General features: G+C 47.7%; 1 protein-coding gene across 2 annotated transcripts in view; it reads right to left on the reverse strand.

Annotated features, from left to right (window-relative positions):
- LOC105462646 (inositol-pentakisphosphate 2-kinase) overlaps positions 1–19,523 on the reverse strand; it is an 88,076-nt gene extending 68,553 nt beyond the window's left edge. Inside the window, exon 1 of one of the 2 annotated variants that reach the window (XM_011709372.1) lies at positions 19,182–19,523. In XM_011709372.1, the coding sequence (XP_011707674.1) occupies positions 19,182–19,217 (36 nt within the window). In that variant the 5' untranslated portion in view covers positions 19,218–19,523. Of the gene's footprint in view, positions 1–18,858; positions 18,925–19,181 lie in introns of those variants that run through there. The other variant, XM_011709373.1, reaches the window with a different exon arrangement.
- Between the last annotated feature and the right edge of the window lie 269 nt (positions 19,524–19,792).

Consider the following 19,792-nt stretch of genomic DNA (forward strand, 5'->3'; position numbering starts at 1 on the left):
CTCTCTGTCTCTCTCTCTCTCTCTCTCGCCCGTTTTCGACCGTGCGCCGTGATTTCTTGAGGAAGCGGCAAGCGGCGTTTCACAAGCGAGATACTGCAAATTCGGGCAACAATTTAAACGATATAATTAATAATGTTAAATATCCCAGGAACCCAAAATGGATGGTATTAATTGCCTCGGGAGACCAAATTACGTCTCGTTATTGCTACATTGTCTCATTATTGCAATTTGCGTGAGGCCAAGCATGATTATTAACGCGTTGCAGTGTAATTACTAATATATTCCAGGTTACAATATTAAAGCCAACGCGATTAATCATGGAGGGCAAACTAATTATTCGTTATGTTGCGATGCATAATTGATATCAAATCACTATTGAAAATCAAATGTGCATAACATTTACGGAAATGAAATCGAAAATCCGCATTTAGTCCGACGTTTTTTTTTCTCAGCGTAATATCTCCTCTGTAAATGCGCATCACGGTTGCGAAACACCTTAATACTATTGAAAATGAATTTTTATCGGACCTTACTCGCGTCGACTTTAAACTGTCTCGTGAAACATTTAATATCCGCGACAATTTTTCACAGGGGTTACCGGATTATTGTGTTTCTCGCCTAGCGCTATTCCTCTTTCGCGCAGCAACCGGTTCCGAGAGGAGTTCGAGCGCACACACGATCCGTGTCTCTGACGAGCGCAACGAGCGCGCGTGCAGCTGGAGACGTTCTCCATTTCAGAAAATACGAGAACGCGTATACGTACGTCCGCTATATTGTTTCGCTCCCTCGTTTTTTATAAGCGACAGCGTCTCCGTGCGACTCGCTCGGCGCTGCCCCCCTTCGAACGCGCAACACGAAATCCGCGTCGCGCGACTGCACGCGAGGCAATAAATTTTTATTGGAGCAATATTTCGCAGTCGCTGCGCAATTTGCGCCGCCAGGGAATGTCATAAAACTTAAGATCTATAAACTTCGCGATAGTCAAAGGTATAATCTCTTCGCGTTATGACGCGAGAGTGGATCTTAAACTGAGGCGTTCAGCTAAACACGATGAAATCGGAGATTGCGGCGTGGAAGTTTCGCCGTTCAAGTGCACGTTTCCCACGTTTTAAACGCGTTAATGTACCGGGAAAAATACAATTTCCCCGAATCACGAAGTTTTACGCTATGAATCAATGTAGTCGAAGGAACAACGGAATGCGATGAGAAACGAGCCTAAATATTCGAATGAAATATACACCGCGGTAGGCGCTGGTCGTGGATTGCCTTTTACCGGATGGCAGCTGGCAAGGGCCAGATGTTGGTCGTTAATGGACTGTGCGGGTCTCAAAGTGGCACCAGACACGATCCCCGCCCCCCCNCCCCCTCGGCTGCCTAAAGTTCGTCTATGAGACAAAAGACTTGACGGATCTCGCCGGAAATAAAAGAACGAGAAATTGTTCGGATGAGAGAGAAAAAAAGCAAACCACGCAGTATTTCACTCCACACGTGATTCATTGATCGCGCTCCGATTATCTTAACGAGATGATCGTTCACGATAGCGTTTTCATGCGCGAAAATGTTAATTAATTTCCTGGTAAAGTCGTTGTTACGAAAGAAGCAAAAAAAAAAGAGAAAAAAAATAAAAGTTCGACGGTGCATCAGTGTACCCCGTTTCCCGATTTTTAACGAGATATTTACATTGACGTATTCCCTTTGTAGGTAACATACAAAGCGATTATCTCGTCTCCTCTTCTCCCGTTCCACGGCATTCTTTTGTGAATGCCCTCTCGCATACAAGAGGGACACAGTTGTAAAGCTCTCGTTTCTTCTTTCCACGCGCGCGGCTACGCGCGTGAACGTGAATATAAAGAATGGCTGTGTTTTAACTCCGGCGCGTACATGGCGCAATAATTCACACAATTCGCTGCGCTACCTCCGCATCTTACGACTTAGTTCCACGTTCCCACTCGCCTATCCCGTTCTTAATTATCTAATCGTAAAATATTAATCTGAGGAGAGAAACCGCGCGCTTTTTATCCGATGTTTTATCGAAGCGTCGGATTCGTCCACCGTTATGTAATCGAAAGATAAACGAAAATTCTACCGGCGCAATGATTCTCCTCTCGCTAAATAAACGATTTCCTATTTATCCACGAAACCGTAACATTTTTATCGTCGCAATTTCGCTGCTCAAAAAAGATTGGAAAATCCGGGTGTGCGCTTTTAGCGAGTGCGATCCGGGAAGCGAGCAGCTGATATCGACACGATGAAAGATTGCGCGGCGCGGTTCGTGCCCCAGGTGTTCAACGAAGATTATTATATATTCTAGAAGTAAAAAAGCAAAAAAAAAAGGAGCGAGGCGCCGGTAACACGGTTATGAGGCTGTTGCAAGTTTCGAGCCCGGCAACGAGCGCGGCGCTGACCGTTTTCCAGCTTAGTGGCTCACAGCTTGTTAGTTAATTTAGGACAAATCGAGCGTAATTTTGCGAAGCGGCCGAAGCGACAGGAGAGGACGAGGCCTTCATCGAGGTGGATGCAATTTTTATAACGAAAAGATACGGGACGCCTCTGCAAAAATTCTCGCGAGTACTATAGGCTGTCGTTCGTCAGAGCGGCATACGAGTCAGCCCCGGTCTCGCAAGGTAACTCCTTTCCTCTAACGACGTTTTATTTTTAATTTATGTGAGAGTTCGTTGCAGTCGGCCGCAGTTACCTTCGAGCATACGGAATCACGGATAGAATTTGCGGACGATAAGGCGGGGACATAAGTTTTATCCGTCGTACGGCAACAGATAATACCTCGATACGTGTAGCTTATGTGACTTTGAGATATGAGGCGCGATATTAGCCGTGCCGAAAAAAAATCGATCGTAATTTTGGGCTTTTATCGGCGAAGGAAGGCTTGTCGACGGGCGGTTCCTTCTGCCGATATCCTCTCCGTGTGCCGTGCCCATAACTGGGTTGGTACCCACGACTATACTATTTACTCCCTACGTGCGCGAAGTGCATCGATGCTTACACGCATGCTGGCGATCGATGCGTGGAGCCTGGGGAGAGGGGTGACGATGGTGGTGGTGGTGGTAGTGGTGAGGTCACGCCGGGTAGACGAGGGGCGAAGGGACACAAATAAAACGAGACTCGCGGAGACAGCTGGTCGTTCTGCCCTCGGGACAAACAACGAACCCACATGACGCAAATGCGCGCACACATGCGCGCGGAGAGGGAAGGGAGGAGGGGAGGAACGCACGTACGCGCGATGTGTTTCACGCGTACTGCAGGCACGCATACTGATGGGTGCTCTACCAGGATGGTGGTGTACCGATATATACGGGACCGGCTTGCGCGTTGCGATTTTCCGGAGCGTGTGGTACACGACCGGTCGAAAGGTATCGATAACAGATATATTAACGTCGCCAGGGGTCTCGCGAGGCATTCGGACGAGTATCGGACAAGCGTCAGTCCGTTGAACGAAAATGTACACGCGCACGGTGTGCACGTGAAACGGACGCGCGCCATCAAATTGATTGATACAAATGGGAGAACAAATTGCCGCGCTGTGCATTTAACTCCTAAAGTCATCGATAAAGCTATTTTTATTTTTATTTACGGCTTCCATTTACATTTTCAAAAGTATTATTTGATGACGTCCATTTAGCTGTGGGCACGAAGAAACCAAAGCCTGGCGAACGGATACGGATTTGCGCAGCGTTTCTGCTCGATCAGGTTCTCATCGACCGCCCTGCTATCTCCATGTCAAACGTGTTTTTAATATGTTGTAGGAGAAGAACCGAAAATAAAAGTTGCTTGCGACGTATATTCAAGAGAACCCGCTTCGGAGCTAATTTGTCATTCATAGGCCACGAACGACTCGATAACGTGTAAAACCGTTAGTGTCAATGAGCTATCAACAGAATGTATCGGCAATGTCGCTGAAAGTTTGAACATTGAAAAATAGACAAACGAAAAAAAAGCATATCAATTAGCGAAACTCGGACATTTCCAAAATAATTATTCTATTAATAATTTATTTTGTGTAAAGCAAAATAGATAATTGATATAGAAAATTCAGTAGTTTATAAAAAGTTCACAGAAAACTTTTACGAAGGACGAGGATAAATATCACGCTTCACGAAATTATCATACGACACAAAAGTTGATGTCTATTTTTGATCGTTTAAAGACTCTAAAGTTATAATTCGTATATTAAGTCCATTATTTAAATCGCGCGATAAAACATATAATTTATCTCTATTAAGTCCTTACATGGCTTACCGCGATAATGTAGCCGCGATAGCCGAATATAACAGACTCACTTTTCCTCGTTTCAATTGCGTCTGTTAGAATTCTAGAGTTAAGCCTACAATTTCGCTTTTCGTCTATCGCGAAGAGTTAAGTGGCAAGCGAGTTAGCAAAACGCGCCGGACTCTTCGATCCAGTCATGATATCCATTCGCGTCATTTTAGCAGCCTAAAATCAACGCCTTGAAAGGGGAAAATTGTCTGACGGCGTTTTATATTTTCTTCTCTCTCTCTCTCTCTTTTTTGTCGCTTTAGCTTGCAAGGCGAGAAAAACACGCGAAACGAGGCCGGTTGGCGCAGGATGAAGCACGCTTATTAGTGGAACGAGGCCATGGACCGACGAGGCCGAAGGAACTTCTTTATCGCTCTTCCTTTAGAAACACAACGGCGCTATCGTTAAAACACTTCGCGCACTTCGTCTGTTTTATTAAATCGCACGTCGACGATGGCCCCGCGTCAAAATCCCGGAAAGAGAGAGAGAGAGAGAGAGAGAGAGAGAGAGAGAAGTTATTCGATTCTACCGCGACCAGATAAAATAGATAAAACTATACGAGAGTTCCATATCTCCACTAGAATAACAATGACAAATCTTTTACTCTGCTCTGTCTCTCGAGGCTTTCGTCTTTTTAATTCTCAATTCGTTCCGACAGCACTTGTGTGTCGTCATCTCGTATTGCATATTTCCGGCAGGTTTATATATATGATAACACGAAATAATGCTGTCAAATCAATGATGGGTACCACAGTTCCGCCCGCATGGAACATCACGGTCAATTCGTCCGTAAATTCTTATTGGCAAGGATGTCCTGTGTGGCAGCGTTAACTCGCGCGAGAATTCTTTTTATAAACGTATCAGGAACTCTCTAGAACTCTTTGGAGGAAGAGCCAGCACTCTATCAATTACACTGAAAAACCAAGTTTTCGCTAACATCGTAAATGTGTTAACTCGGGGTATGAAATGTTCCTAAAACATTTATTTATTAAGACAGTTAAATAAACTCGAATGTGTATCAACTGGGAACCAACTGGGAATTCCAACGATCACTTGACAAGACAAAAAATAAACAAAGCTTTTCTTTTAAGATTTGATCAGCGTCTCGCGATATCTTCAGCGAAATTAATTACAGATAATTGAAGTGATATATACTGCATCGCCGATCAAACATAAATGTCTGCAAAAATATTACATAGGTGCACTCGAAACAATGTCCGCTCGACGATAAATAATAAGTTTTGCATACAAAAGAAACAGAATACGCAAGTGAGACAAGTGTTCGACATTGACAATCGTGTCGACGACCCCGAAGTCCATCACGAAGGTTGCAGTTGTTTTGAAGAAAGAGGAATTCGATCGGCGCGCGAGCGCCGATATAGCGAGGCGAGATTGTTAATTTTGGTTTTGGTATAGTCCATCTACGAGGTCAAATATCACGATGCGGTCTAAACCTGCTGCAACGCGAATGCATTCTCGTGGGACTTCCCATATGCTCCACGACTTGATCGCCATCATCACGGTCTCGATTAATCGCGTCTGGTACGTACAGCTTCATATCAGTCGCAACGTTGCCACGTTATTGCGCCCGGTAATTCAACAGATGCTCAACTGAAGCGTCTGCCAAGGGCAGAAACGATCGCGACCGTCGAACGAATACGTGGCAATTTGTTTCGGGGGAGCGCAATTTCGATGTCGCGCGGGCGCAGTAGGTATATGTACATAGCAAGAGAGAATTCTCTCTCTCTCTCTCGGTTTACGTTTCTCGCCCCGTATGTACATACCGATATACAACTTCCAATTTCTGACGTGGTCGATTCGCAACGCGGACCTGTGCGAACCCACCTCGTGGGCGAACGAACTCTTTGGAGGCAGACGGCGTAACTGCGCGCGCGACGACGGCATCGCATAAATAATCTAATGGTTTTCTTTGTTACCGCGCCGTGCCGGACGTATATTTATTTCGAATCACGTCGCGGGCGCAGCGCGAGCCGTAAATACGGCACGGAGGAGGGGGGAGGGGATTTCGTAACCCCGGCCTCTCCTTCCTTTATACGTATGTAGGAACGCAACGTGCGTGTACGTCTATCATCGCCCGACCCTGCCCGACCCTTCCTCCGCGCCTCACCCGGAGAGTCTCTTTTTCTCTCTTCTCGCCACTTATCGGGCATCGCGCGACGCTTTCTCACGCTGTTTCGTCACGGCCGGCCGATCCCCGTTTAGCACGTTCGCCAATAAATCTCGATACGTAAAGCTACTCGCGCAACACGGTGTGTTACAGTTTGCACGGCGGGCATCGCGGACGACGAGTTAAATCGAGTTCCAATACGCCACTTGCAGCTCGTTTGAATTTATCACGGCGGGCGCAGATTGGAGAAATTCATGGGACGCGAACGGAGTCGTGTCACATTTGCGGATAACGAAAATGCTCGGCAAGCTGCAGCGCGTAATTACCGTCGAGTCTTTCAACTATTGAATTAACGACGGTGAATTAACTCGTAATCGAAAAGAAGATCATCACTTTGCGATTGTTGTCGCAAAGTTTCATCGCTGATTCAATATCAATTGCATATCTAACAATAAAAAATATTCCTGCGAAAAAGTCAAATGTTTGTATCGAGGAAAGTTACCAGCCATTATTTTTGCAACGTAAATATTTTAACTGTTGAATGAACGACGGCGAATTGACTCGTAATCGAAAAGATCACCTGCACTTTGCGATTGTTGTCGCAAAGTTTCATCACTAATTCAATCAATTGCATTATTTAACAATAAGAAATATTCCACTCGGCAAAAAATTCGAATGTTTCGTATCGAAAAATGTTATTAGTAACAGTTATTTTTGCAACGTAAATATTTTAACTATGTATTTTAACAACGGCGAATTAACTCGCAATCGAAAAGATCACCACTTTACGATTCATGTCTCGAAGTTTTATCGCTGATCAATTGCATTATCTATTATAACAATATTCCGCTCAACGAAAAAGTCGAATGTTTGTATCAAAGAAAGTTAGCAGCGGTTATTTTTGCAACGTAAATATACTGACATTTGCACTGCGACGTATCTTTCAAATTACATCGGAAAGCCTATAATATCGGTCGTAACTTCGTCTAACTACACCTAAGCTCTGAACCGGCAGGAGGGGGAGGGAAGAGGGCTGCATGAATAGCGACGACGCCATTAAACTTCGGGTAGTAATAACATCTGAATGCAGTCGTCATTGCGATATGCAATCGAATTTAGTGTCAACGTTCCTCGCGCTCGCGAAGAAACGAGACGCGGCTGAATAGAGAGAATCGGCGACGCGAATTACGCGGATTGAATAAAGAGCCCGCATGTGCAAATTTTCGCTATATATCGTCGCACCATTTGTAGCGAATGGACGATGATAGAGGATGAATGAAATTTACAATAAAAGAATTATACGCACTGATTCACATCGTGCGACGTGAATCTACAAGCCCGCTCGGCTGTGGAACGGGTTTGCCCGTTTAATTCTGCAATTTTGCTAGTCCGGTTTATCCGTCGTCGATTGAACTTTGACGTTGCGCAATATCTATACTTGTATCGCAAATTATCGCGGATTGAAAGACCCTGTTATTTTCACATAATGCGGAGATATATACGAGCGGACTACGTAATTACAAATTCGCAATCACTCTCAAGCGCGCTGAATGTATGTATACGTATACCGACCTTACAAATATAGCGTGCACGTAGTCGATAAATTGCGCCAACATCGATCGTGCCATACGACCCGTGTGATATCCTTTTGTAACGAAGAAACGGACGATCGATCAATAATTCTCCACATACAGACAATAACCGTAAAAGTTATCCCTCCGTCGTATATGCAAAGGCAATCTATTCCTTTATTAGAGCGAACACGATATATCGCTAATCGAGCACCTTTTTTTTCAGGACGGCCGTGTATGCATCATTAAACCGTGGTAAGCACGAAATCGTACCGATATCAAACTCGGTAGCTCGCGATTAAATAGAAACGCGACGTTATTAGGCCCCAAATGGGGCACTCCGCGGGATCGATAAGCGACTCCGCTCTTACGTAACACGGACATCACACACGCGAGCGATCGACGTTGTACAGCATAAATGATCTAAACACGATACCAGGACAAGATAATCATTCACAATAAACGTAACTAGACCTCTATTCAATTTTTATGGACGACGGCGCGGATGTTACTCGAACATATATTATAGCAATCGTAAAACGTTACACGGACGTTAACATTTTTTTTACTCGACGTAAACAGTTCGTTCACTCCAGGCAAAATACGTCGATTCGTTCGCTCCCTTAGCGCTCATTGTAGACTAATCGTCGGTATCCCGGAGAAAAATCGGAAAGGAAAATGACGACAAGTACCTGCAGTACTTTACAACGGAAATGAGTTTCCGTTCGTTCGCCGCTGTTGGATAAATTGATTTCCCGGTTAGTCTTTAAGCGGCGTACAAAATCGCGGGGTAGATTCGCGCAGAATAGTTTCGCAAACAAAGATTGCGAAGTGCGTCGGAGAGCGTTATAACGATTTATAAAAGAAAAAACAGTTTCTTTCGACGATGAATGCACGTTGAAGCTCTCTTGTGCACGAACACCTCTCGGGTACACGCGGCTTTACGCGGCTTCGCGCGTCTTCGCGAGCGAGTCGTTACGTGTCACGACGACAGCCGGGGGCGTAACGGAGGGAACGGTAGCGTTATTTCCGCGAAGTCCCAGGCTTCTCTCCTCGGCGAGGAAAAGCGGAGCAGAAGCGCAGGCTTCGCGCTTCGCGTGGCCGACAGAGATCGCACGCCCACGCGATCGCGATCAAACCGGTTCTCCTGCACCTATATATGTATATTCCCTCCGCCTCGCCTGTGGCCTCTCCCATCGACGATTATCGATTAACGCTCGTAATATTCGTCGAAATCCAACGCGCGAGACTCACGCGGGCGGAGAGGGGACGCGTATTCGATTATGCGCGGTATTTCAGCCGTAAGGAACGGAAAGCACCGAGAACACATGGTGCACGCGGATCCCGGGCGTCACACACACCGCGCGCTCGTAGCATTCGGGGAGTATCGTGTCCATGGTGATTGCCTCTCATAGTCGCCGCAGCTCCCCTTCCCGAAAGAGAGAACATTGTTGGGGGCCCTTCTCGGATTATAAGCTCGATCACGAACGAACGAGCCGGCACACGCATGCACGCACGACGGTACCTTAATCATTCAGGGTTGCTTTAATCATTGTCCTAAACGTGGTCTTTTAATATAATTGCGTGACACACAAAACGAAAAAAAAAAAACATTTTTAACCTCATTATTTCCTCCTCATTTTTCAGAAGTTATATTCGATCGGTAACTTTGCTCCGATATTCGATACTCCTACAAAATGAATGAGCGCAAGTGTCGAAGCTGAAATTCGAAAATTCCCCATTCACGGATTAAGGACGGCCCTGCGCGTGGCGTGGGAAGGCCCGGGAAAATTGCGTGCTGCGATAGAGCGAGGGAAGGCGGGCACGGGGGAAAGGGAGGGGGATAGAAACAGAAGGGAACGACTATAGTTGTTGGACGCTCCGTTGAAGCGCGGAGTAGAGAGCCGGCCGACGAGCCGAGTCTGGAATCGAGGGTCTTTCACGATGAGAGAGCGCGCCATAACGACCGGGGCGGCAAAAGGAGCGGAGGGGGAGGTGGGAACAAAAGGGAGAAGGGGAGAGGGGGGGATCGCGGGGGAGGAGTGCCCGAGGGGTTGAGGCCCGTTACGCGATGTAATAGCCTCGCGAAATCTCATTTCGGAAAAACATTTGTGAGGTCGGGACGGTTAAAAAATTGCGCGAGTCAGAGAATGTGAGGTAAATGAGATATCCCGGGATAAGCGAACGCGCGGGATTGTAATTCTGAAGAGAGAAAGAAAGAGAGAGAGAGAGAGAGAGAGAGAGAGAGAACGAATTTGCGCGACTTGCGTCGCGACGGAAATGCGGAGTTTCCCCGGTAAAAGCAACGCGAAACCTTACTCGTACTACAAGTGCTCTTTCTCGCCGACGACGTCGACCTCCTTCGAAGCGTTAATACGACAAGCGTCGCGCGTGTAGGACAATCGACGGATGGCGAGAAAAAGAGAACGGAGCCAGCACAAAATTGCGTTCCGCGGCGGACGGCGTCAGACTTCGGAGCCGGTGAAGGCGGGCTCTTATCTACGTTAAAACTTATAAATTTATCGTGCGATTCACGCGCCCGCGAACGTGCGCGTCGAGCTTCACGCTTGCTCGGATTACCGCACGCACGCTTCACGTTATACGGCAGAAAAATATCACGGGGAAATATTAAATAAAATACGCGATACGATATAGCTCAGGGAGGAGATAATTTCAGTTTGTCAATCGCGTAAGCGTTTTCTTCCCGATAAGGATCGGGATATACGTAAGGCGGGACCTTTGCGTTTAATATAAACATTTCTTTCCCCCATTTGACGTCACGGTTTAAAACTGCCGACGCGTAGGTAGGTCGGCGTATCCCTAATAACGTGTAATATAACGCTCGATTATCCGGAGACCTTCCTTTCATGAAAGTTGCCTTCCCTGCGGAAACGCGGGAGATCTCCCAAAGGCAGCAGCGACCTAACGGGAGCATAGCGGCTAAAAGGAAATCGCGGAATTGACTCGCACGACGAGCCAAAGCGGAGCGCATTTGAATAAGCGACGCGCGGGTGGCTCTTATACTGGCGTTACTAGATCGTCCTGCCCCGTTCCATTAAACGGAGAAATCCTCTCGGTAGCAGCTACGACGACGACGGCAGCGGCAACGGCGGCGGCGGCGACGGTGACCAACTTTCGTCGACCGGGGATCGAAACCCCGAGAGAGATATTTTCCGCGCTCGCCTCTCGATCTCTCCTCCGAAGCGGAGAGATGCGGTCTCGCGAGCAGAATCCGAGAATCCGCTCGCGCGGTTTCGTGACTCCCGGCGCGGATCAGCCGCGCGCCAGTGTTGCCGAATTTTCTGTTCTGACAACAAAAAAATGGCCGCTGCTCGTGTGTGCGTGTGTGTGCACGTGTGTATGCTGTTACAGAGAAGGGGAGCATACGCGCCTGGAGAGATAGAATGAGAGGACGAGGGGGACATGGGGAGAACAAGAGTGGGACCGCATGAAAGCCACTGGAACAGGGTAGGGTAGGGAAGAGACGGAAGAGACAGGGGAGATCGCCAACAGCGTAAGACTGAGATATAATTTTCAGTTAAGTCGTTGCTATTAAAGAAGATATCGTGGTTGTAATTCTATCTCGGTATTAATCTCCCGATACGTTTCACAAGCTTGGCGAACGACGTGCGGTGAGACACGTTCGATTCGACATTGGGAAAAAAAAAATCTATCTTTGTCGCAACTATGTGAAAACGTTTATATCCGAAATGTCAGTAGAGCCGCGTGTTGTAGCTCACGTCGATATTAAGCAAGACTTGGCGATAGCCATGCCGTCAAACTGAAATAAAAAAACCGATAATGAAAAATCAAACTGTGTGTCTCACATATATACATAGATAGGAGATATAGAGAGTATCGTGGTACCACAAAGCAAAATTTCGGTATCAATGCTATCGTGCACGCTGTTACTTCAACCCGAACGAGCGATCTTTCACGGTCTGTCATCGAAATTCGACGTAAGCGACTTTCGCCGACAGATGCACGATAATATCGCAGCGGGTCGCAATTTCGCGCCGGGGCCCCCGAGAACCCCGGGCGTCGCCGCCATCGGTTCGCCCGGTTCTTCGCTCGCTTTTTGCGGGCACGTTCACAAAAGGAACCGGGGCGATCTCGAGGGCTTCCCCCTCGCGATTACGCCAATGAGTCGACCCAGCGAGGCAGCACGGACGGACAGTCGGCTGCGCTGTTGCCAAGCGGAAACCACAAACCGGCGGCATTTTCTTCTTCCACGAAGACACGGGCAGACAACGCGTTCCGCTCGCCTACCGTGTTACCTCGTACACGTAGGAGGAGGCACTGCCGACGGGCGGAAGGGGGTGGCACGGGGGTGAGCCGAGGATCGAAATACAATCGGCCAGAAGATATGAAGAACGAGACGGAGGATCGCCGACGCGCAATAAGACAGCTGCGAAGAGCAACCGAGCCAGACACGCGCAAATAGGAGTACATAATCTGAAGCAATACGGAATTCGCGAGAGAGAGGAATCCTCTCTCCGCGTCGTTGTTTGTCGAAGACGTTATCGGGGCCGCCCTCGGCAATCGTATCAATAATCCGTTTACGACGCCTGAATTAATAACCGGTGATCCTGACAAATAGCAGATGAGAAAAATACGCTTATTGCACACGTTTCGTTATCAGGACAAACGATGAGCGATAGTGATGATAATTATTATCAGTGATAATTATGCACATCGCCCCCTTCTTGCCAGCGCTCTTAATCTCACAGAATGAACGTAACCTTTTTCATCTCGATGCGTCACAAACATTGCGGATCTACACAAAGCTCCAATTACTCCCGTCACAATTCAATATAAACAAGTCACTTTTCACTTCCAACGGCTATCTCGAAATACGTTTACTACGTTCGAATTTTCCTCAACTGTTGCGCCTCCTTTCGCAGAAAAAAAAAAAGAAAATTGTAAACTGCTCACGTTACCACGTAACAAAAGAGATTTCGATCACGTGGTGAGTGCACGAGCAACGCGCAAAGTCTTGCATATGGCATTCGAATGAGTTAAAACAATTATATCGCACGCTAAAATTAAACCGACCGTTTCGCCGACAGCTAAATAATAGACGTGTAAATTTAACCGGTCGTATAGATATACATTGCAGATGAGTCGGTTGAATGGACTGTATTGAGAAAAAAAAGGCGATTCATTAGACATGAGACCTGAAAACGTAGAGCGTTTTTCAAATTCAAGGGGTTCGAAGGCGCGATAAGAAAAACGCGACGAATTAATCGGTAAGCGCGCGAATTAAGCTGAACGATTGTTTCAGGCGAACACCCGGCTGCACATTTCCGTATGTTGCCCGCGCCAGGAACTAACGCACGCGAAACACGTAGAATTTTGTAGGAAGTGATTAGAATTTCAGCTGCGTAAAACCACTACCAGACTTCCTCGTACACCCGTCTTCTATCACGGGCGAACGAGGTCGTGCATTACACGAGGGACACGCTGTATATGCCGGATTCATAATGAATTATTTTCCCGATACGATTGAATACGTCACAAAAAAGAAATACGCCAGAACCGCGTATATGCGTTCCGATCGCAGTCGAAAAGAGTGGCAAATTATATAGAGACGCAGAGATGTGGTTAAATCTATAAATGTAGAATAACTGCTATTCTACTAAAAAAAAATATATATATAAAATATATATATAAATATATATATATAAACATTCGCGACACCGTGTACACCGTTATACACGCGTGTAACACACGGCTCTCGGATCTTGCTATACGTTAATAAAAATACCGAATAAAGTAGAACGGTCGAGAACGGAGATAGGATACCATGGCACACAACGATTCTCAAATTCGTATTTCGCGAATTCTCTCCCGGCGATTCTCTCCGCGACATCATGCTCCCGATTTCTTTTATATAATCGTAATTCTGCTTCTTTTTGCGTATTACGAAACGCGTAATTTGACGTTAGGATTTCGCCTGAAAAGGAGAGTCACGGTGGGGAAAAAGCTTCGGAAACTACCACGGCGCGGTGGGCACCGCGGCCGGACGCGGAGTGAAATACAGAGAGAAATACAGCGCGCGCGCGCACACTGCGCAGCGGGATATGATGCGCAACGGGCGACGGGCAACATAAAACACGACGGACGCGAGAGCGCGCGGAAAACAATACGAAATTGCGCAAAAATGCGCGGTGGAATAGAAACCGAAATTACAACCCCGGCCATTCTTTCTGATTTATCCGCGAAAAAACGACAGTTCAGCGTCTATCCCGCGCGGATAGACGAGTGCGGGCGTAGAGTGTAGCGTCATCACGCACACACACACACCTCTCCGCGAAATTAGCGTCGCGCGTTTCTCATGAAAAAAATTCCGCCGATAAAATTCCGCGAGTTTCGTAAAGTCGTGTAGACACGTTCGTATATGTGTTGGATAGAGACGTGGAAAAATACAGACGCGTGTGCCCAACCCACACCGGGTATAATAACACGCGAAACATACCGGAACACGTCCGGGTGTGTTCCCGAATCGGTTCCTTTCATCCCACGCATAAATTTGTGACTGCGTCGTAAGGCCAACCAATCAGAAGGCTCCTTCCACCCTCCCGTTACGATTCGATTGCGTGATAATGTTTAAACACGTAAACAAACGTGCTCTCTCTTTCTCCCCTTGCGGACAATATGGCAGGAAGTTTCGCAAAAATGACGCTCCCGGGAGACAATGGGGGGACTCGGCTTTTTTTCCGGCAGGTGCGCGTCGCATGCGTAATTAACGCCGGTGTAATTTCATTGAGTTAGATCATCGATCGATACGTCTTTCGTGCCGGTGAGAAACGGTTTTTCCGAATGACGGAATGACGCGAAATAGTGCGGATATATACGTCGATTGGACATGAAAAAATTGAATTTTAAAATAAATTATAACCCGCCCGTTATTGTAATACAACAAGTAATGATAATCAACGGTCAAAAACGAGTAATTCAAGGTATTAAAAATTTTTTTATTCTTCAATTTTCTAACATAAAACATAACGAAACTAGTTTCGATCCTTACTTGGACCTTTCTATTATACGATTGAGAAAGGTTCAAGTAGGTAAGTATCGCAACGTAGTTTCGTTACCTTTTATGTTAGAAAATTGAAGAATAAAAAAAAATTTTAACACCTTGAATTGCTCGTCTTTGGCCATTAATTATAACAAATTGAATTTTGATTTAAGGCCCGGTTTCACAATTCACGGTTAACTCGATTTAACCGAAGTTCAATTTGCTTTATCTTTTTCTAATCTAGGAATTAGAAAAGAGATAAACAGTAAGTTTAAAGTTAATTTTACATTTGTGGAACCGGACCTAAAAGAATTACGAGTGCTATCAGTCTATCACTGTGCGGTAAACACACGAAAGAATTAACGACTAATACGCAGATTTCTGATACACACGTTCGTCGCAGACGAAATTATCAAGTTTCTGGCACTTCTAAGAAAGACAAAGGAGAAGAAGAACGCCCGGCTGATGGATATCATATCGCCCTCCCTACCTCTCACGCGATGCGGTCTGGAATTTCCTTTGGAGATTAGATCACCTTATACGAAATTGCACGCCGCAAAGGCGAGTGCATACAAGACGTTTAAACAAAATGAACGCACGAAACTGGAACGCCATTCGTCGTGGCATCAGCGAGCATAGATAGATTGGCAAAACCGCTAGCACAGCTCACGATTACAATTACAGTTACGTGAGCCGTTTACATTTTTCGCATCTTAAACTTTCGTGAAGAATCCTTTAACGCAGATTCGTACTCTTAAAGTATACGATCGCAAAGTTTAACGTTCAAAGTAAAAATTTTACCGTTGAATGTTAGCGCAATGTGAGATCGCGGCTGAATAAAAAAGAATTAGAAAGCAGAAAAATCTAGCTTTGTTTTTATATATGAGTTACGGATCGTCGATTCTGACCGAAACCGATCCTCTTATTGTTTTTTTTTTGTATGGATCACGCACGTTGAAATTATCCCCTCCTGACGTGAAAATGACGTAGGAATCTCGGCGACGCAACGACGCGACTCTTCGACGAATAGTTTTCGACAAATCCATGATGAGTGGAAAAAAAGCAACATGATGGAGGCCGATTCCTCCCGCCGATGACCTCGAAGCCAATCGGCAATTTTATGATGGCTTGGTCTCTCGTGTTCGCATTTGAAAGAGAACGAGAGGAGAGAGGAGAGGGAGAGAGAGAGAAAGAGAGAACGCGTAGTTGCCAGGTCTCTCACCAAGCTGTAGACCATCCAAATAACGCTCCTTCGGAGCCCTCCGGTCCTCTCTCTTCTCTCTCTCGTGGGTCGCTTTAAGGCGACGCGAGCGATATGGGCATATCTCTTTAAAGCGCCAGCCAGCGACGCAGCAGTGGTGCTCACGATCGATAGCTCGCGCGAGTTGCGTCGAACGTCGAATAACACTCCGCACGATTTTTCGCGTGTAGACGACTACACGCGACTGCACGCCGATGTGCGTAATCTATACGTAGACAATGCGTAATCTATTCGTAGACATCGCGCATAATAACTGCACTTTCTCCGCTTTCCTCTTGTTTCTAGAAAACCGAGCTCCCAATCGAAAAAATTATGCTTGATTTCACACGAGGTTTCGAATCTAATATATAGGCGCACCTTTACGCACGCCGAAGAGAACGAATTTCTCTCTCTCTCTCTCTCTCTCTCTCTCTCTTTCTCTTTCGTTGTCTCTGAGCATCTTATACAACTGGCGAAATATCATCTCGTCCGCGCGTCGATGCAACATTAACCAATTCCGAGGATCGCGATGGATCCGGGCCGATTACGAGTCTGGAGGTAACAGGAGATATTACGTGGAAAAGAAGTATAAGAAGAAACTGCGTCCATCTCCATCCACGACGGAGCCAGGAAAGGTATATATACGGCGTGTATACACTCCTCGGCTCCGATCAGGTGTGTCGGCTAAAACCTGTTGGCTCGCCTTCCTCGCTGCCCTTTGTGAGCGAGACAGGTGGTTGCAGGGACCCAAAGCGGCTTTCGAGGAGGCTGCAGCCCCCGACGAGGAGAGGAATGAAAGCGCGCGTATGGAGAGCGCGCGGGGGTGAATCTCGAAGGAAAATCTCGCACCGGTCGGATCCCGGTCGAGAGGCAGGCAGGGAGAGAGGGAGCGGGATCCAATTTTTCCGGTCCGAATGCCGCGGCTACTCGTAAATCCGACGAGAGGTAGCGGCGCGGCGGGGGAGAAAAGGACGGTTTTTACGAGCACGGGGAAGGGGGCGGGGACGGAGGAGGGAACGCGCGCGGCGAACAAAGGCTTTCGTGAACGCGCGCGCGTAACGGAGCTAGGCGCATTCGAGATGCGCGGATTTGCGAAACGCGGAATAAGCGGCCCCATTATCGCGCTAGCGGGCGCGGATGAGTCACGGCTTCATAACCGAGAGTCTTAGGCTCCACTTTTGCGGTTGCCCTTCCCCTCGCGAGATCCGCGGGAGGTTATCGTCACGACTCGCACGACCGCGAAAAAAGGGACGAGCGCCGACTCTCCGTCGAGCGGAGTTCCTTTTGCGCCTCTCTACGCGAACGCGGGGAAATCATTCTATATGTATATTAAATCATCTCAAAGCGAAAAGAGGAGAAGTCGATTAAATCTAAAGTTCCTTATCTCCGCGCCTCTTATCGGAACATATGTGTGTAACAGATAGATAAAGTTTATAGAGAGAGAGAGATACTTCATCGGATATGCTTTAGATCGGCATCACTCTTTTCCAGCGGTTATTACGTGCATGCGCATATCGGAAAGGTACGGACGGTAGTCACGCGACGAAAGAGGAGGAGAAAAAGAAAATTGCAATCAACTTATGAATTAGAGAGCGCTGGCAGAACCGTGAGACCGCTTTCTGTAATAAGGCACAGCGAATACGTCTCTCTCTCTCTCTTTTTTTAAAGAGTACACTAGCTAGTGTAACTAGAAATAATTTATTAACGGAAACAGGGACACACGCGGAGAATGTCGAATTTCCTCCGAAAGCGTCGGACGCGCCGAGGTATACATACACCAGTTTCGTACGCTCGACGATTTACGGGAGTCCCGGAGCTGATGTGCGCGATTCGACTCGGGGCGAACGCGAGATCGCAGAAGCGAGAGAACGATTACGTCTATTTTCGCGTAACACGCGCGCGGGGGTTTCCTATGAGCTCGCGAAAAATATTGCACGCCAGATGCACGCATGCGCGGGGTCAGCGCGGCGTTCGCGTTCGCGTTCGCGACGATGACGACGACGACGACGGCGACGACGGTAAGATTCTAAAGTGCACTGACCCCTTGGCCGCCTATGCGAAAGGCGGCTTGCGTAGGAAAGTGATAGTTACGAATATACGTCCGATTGTAATATGCTCGTCGCCTTTTATTGCTTCCCCTTTGGAAGCCGCGATATCGGCTTCCGCCTCTGTTCGATATTGGCGGCATTCAGCCGCCCGACGTACACAGCTGCCTTTTATGAAACTCGCCTCCAGCGAGTCGTCGAGCGATACGACTTCGCGGCTTCGTCGCCGTTTCTTTGCCCCTTTCTTCCTCTTTACTTCGTGGAAACGCGACGATAACGCGGACGTGCGTGCAACAAGCACGAGGCCATGATTACATCCCTTTCCTCTTAGCGATCCAATCTTATGTGCGCGGTCATATTGTGACACATATACGATCCTTATTGATTCGCGATAACCGTGAGAAAAGATATCGCAAAAAAAAGTGTACATTCTGATTAAGATAATCTTTCGATTCATTACCGCGTAACACGATAAATATGTGCTTACAAGCGTAATATCTGTATGCCGATTAATTAAATTAATTAAATTCATTACGTAAACTGTATCGATTCGAAAGAGAAAAGTGAAAAATACCTCGCACCTCGTCCAGTCAGCAAAATGGCAATCATAACGTGCCCCGTGTGCAGCCGCGATCGCGAATGAGCTGAAGGAGCAAATAAAATCTAGCTCGCAACTGCCCGGAGCCGCCGGCAGATGGCGGCACGTGCCGCGTGGCGACTCCGAGACGGAGAGGCCGAAAAGGCGCTGCGAGCACCACCGGCCGACGTGTTGCGGAACACGCGGCTTAATTCGGAAATTGGCAAATTTCTGCATTTCCAGCGACGATCAGGTCGCGAGAACGAAACGGCCGCCGGATCGGGAGCCGTAAAACGACGCGAAATTGACAAGTGGCACTGTACTCACGTGTCCTCCACCGGCGTGTTGCTCCACCGACGTCATGTTCGGACCGCAGCCGCCGACCGTCCAACCGCCAACCGTCGTCGGGACGCGGGAGCGGGCTCCTCCGTCCGTTTCTCGCCCGAAGAAGATTCACGGCGAATACACACGTCTCGCGCGAATACACAACTCGGAGCAACAGCACACACGCGCGCGCGCGCGTGCGCGCAGTCCCGCGACACACCGCGACGTCGCGACGCCCGTTTGTCACAGACGACCGCCGACCGTTTTATCCCCGTACGACCGATACGGCGGGGATGCGCGCGGCCGCGTAAACCGAGCCTGTCAATCGCGGCGGGACGGCTCGCATGGCATGGCGACCGCGGGCGCAACTCAGCGCGTACGGCGCTTTAAACGCTACGTCACCATCGCGGCCGGGACGCTCATTGGCCGGCGCGGCGGCCGCCGGCCAATCGGACGCGCCCTCGCGGAAACGCGCGGGAAGGCAAAACCGTCGCGCGCCGAAACTCAACGAGCGAATAGCAGGCCCGCAATTCTTCAACCGGTCGTTTATCGACTGCCGGCGCCGATACTTGAAACTCGACTAAAGACAGCGGTCGCCCTCCTTTTCGGGATGT

This window comes from Wasmannia auropunctata, unplaced genomic scaffold, assembly GCF_000956235.1.
Source record: "Wasmannia auropunctata unplaced genomic scaffold, wasmannia.A_1.0 LD336095.1, whole genome shotgun sequence".
NCBI lineage: Eukaryota > Metazoa > Arthropoda > Insecta > Hymenoptera > Formicidae > Wasmannia > Wasmannia auropunctata.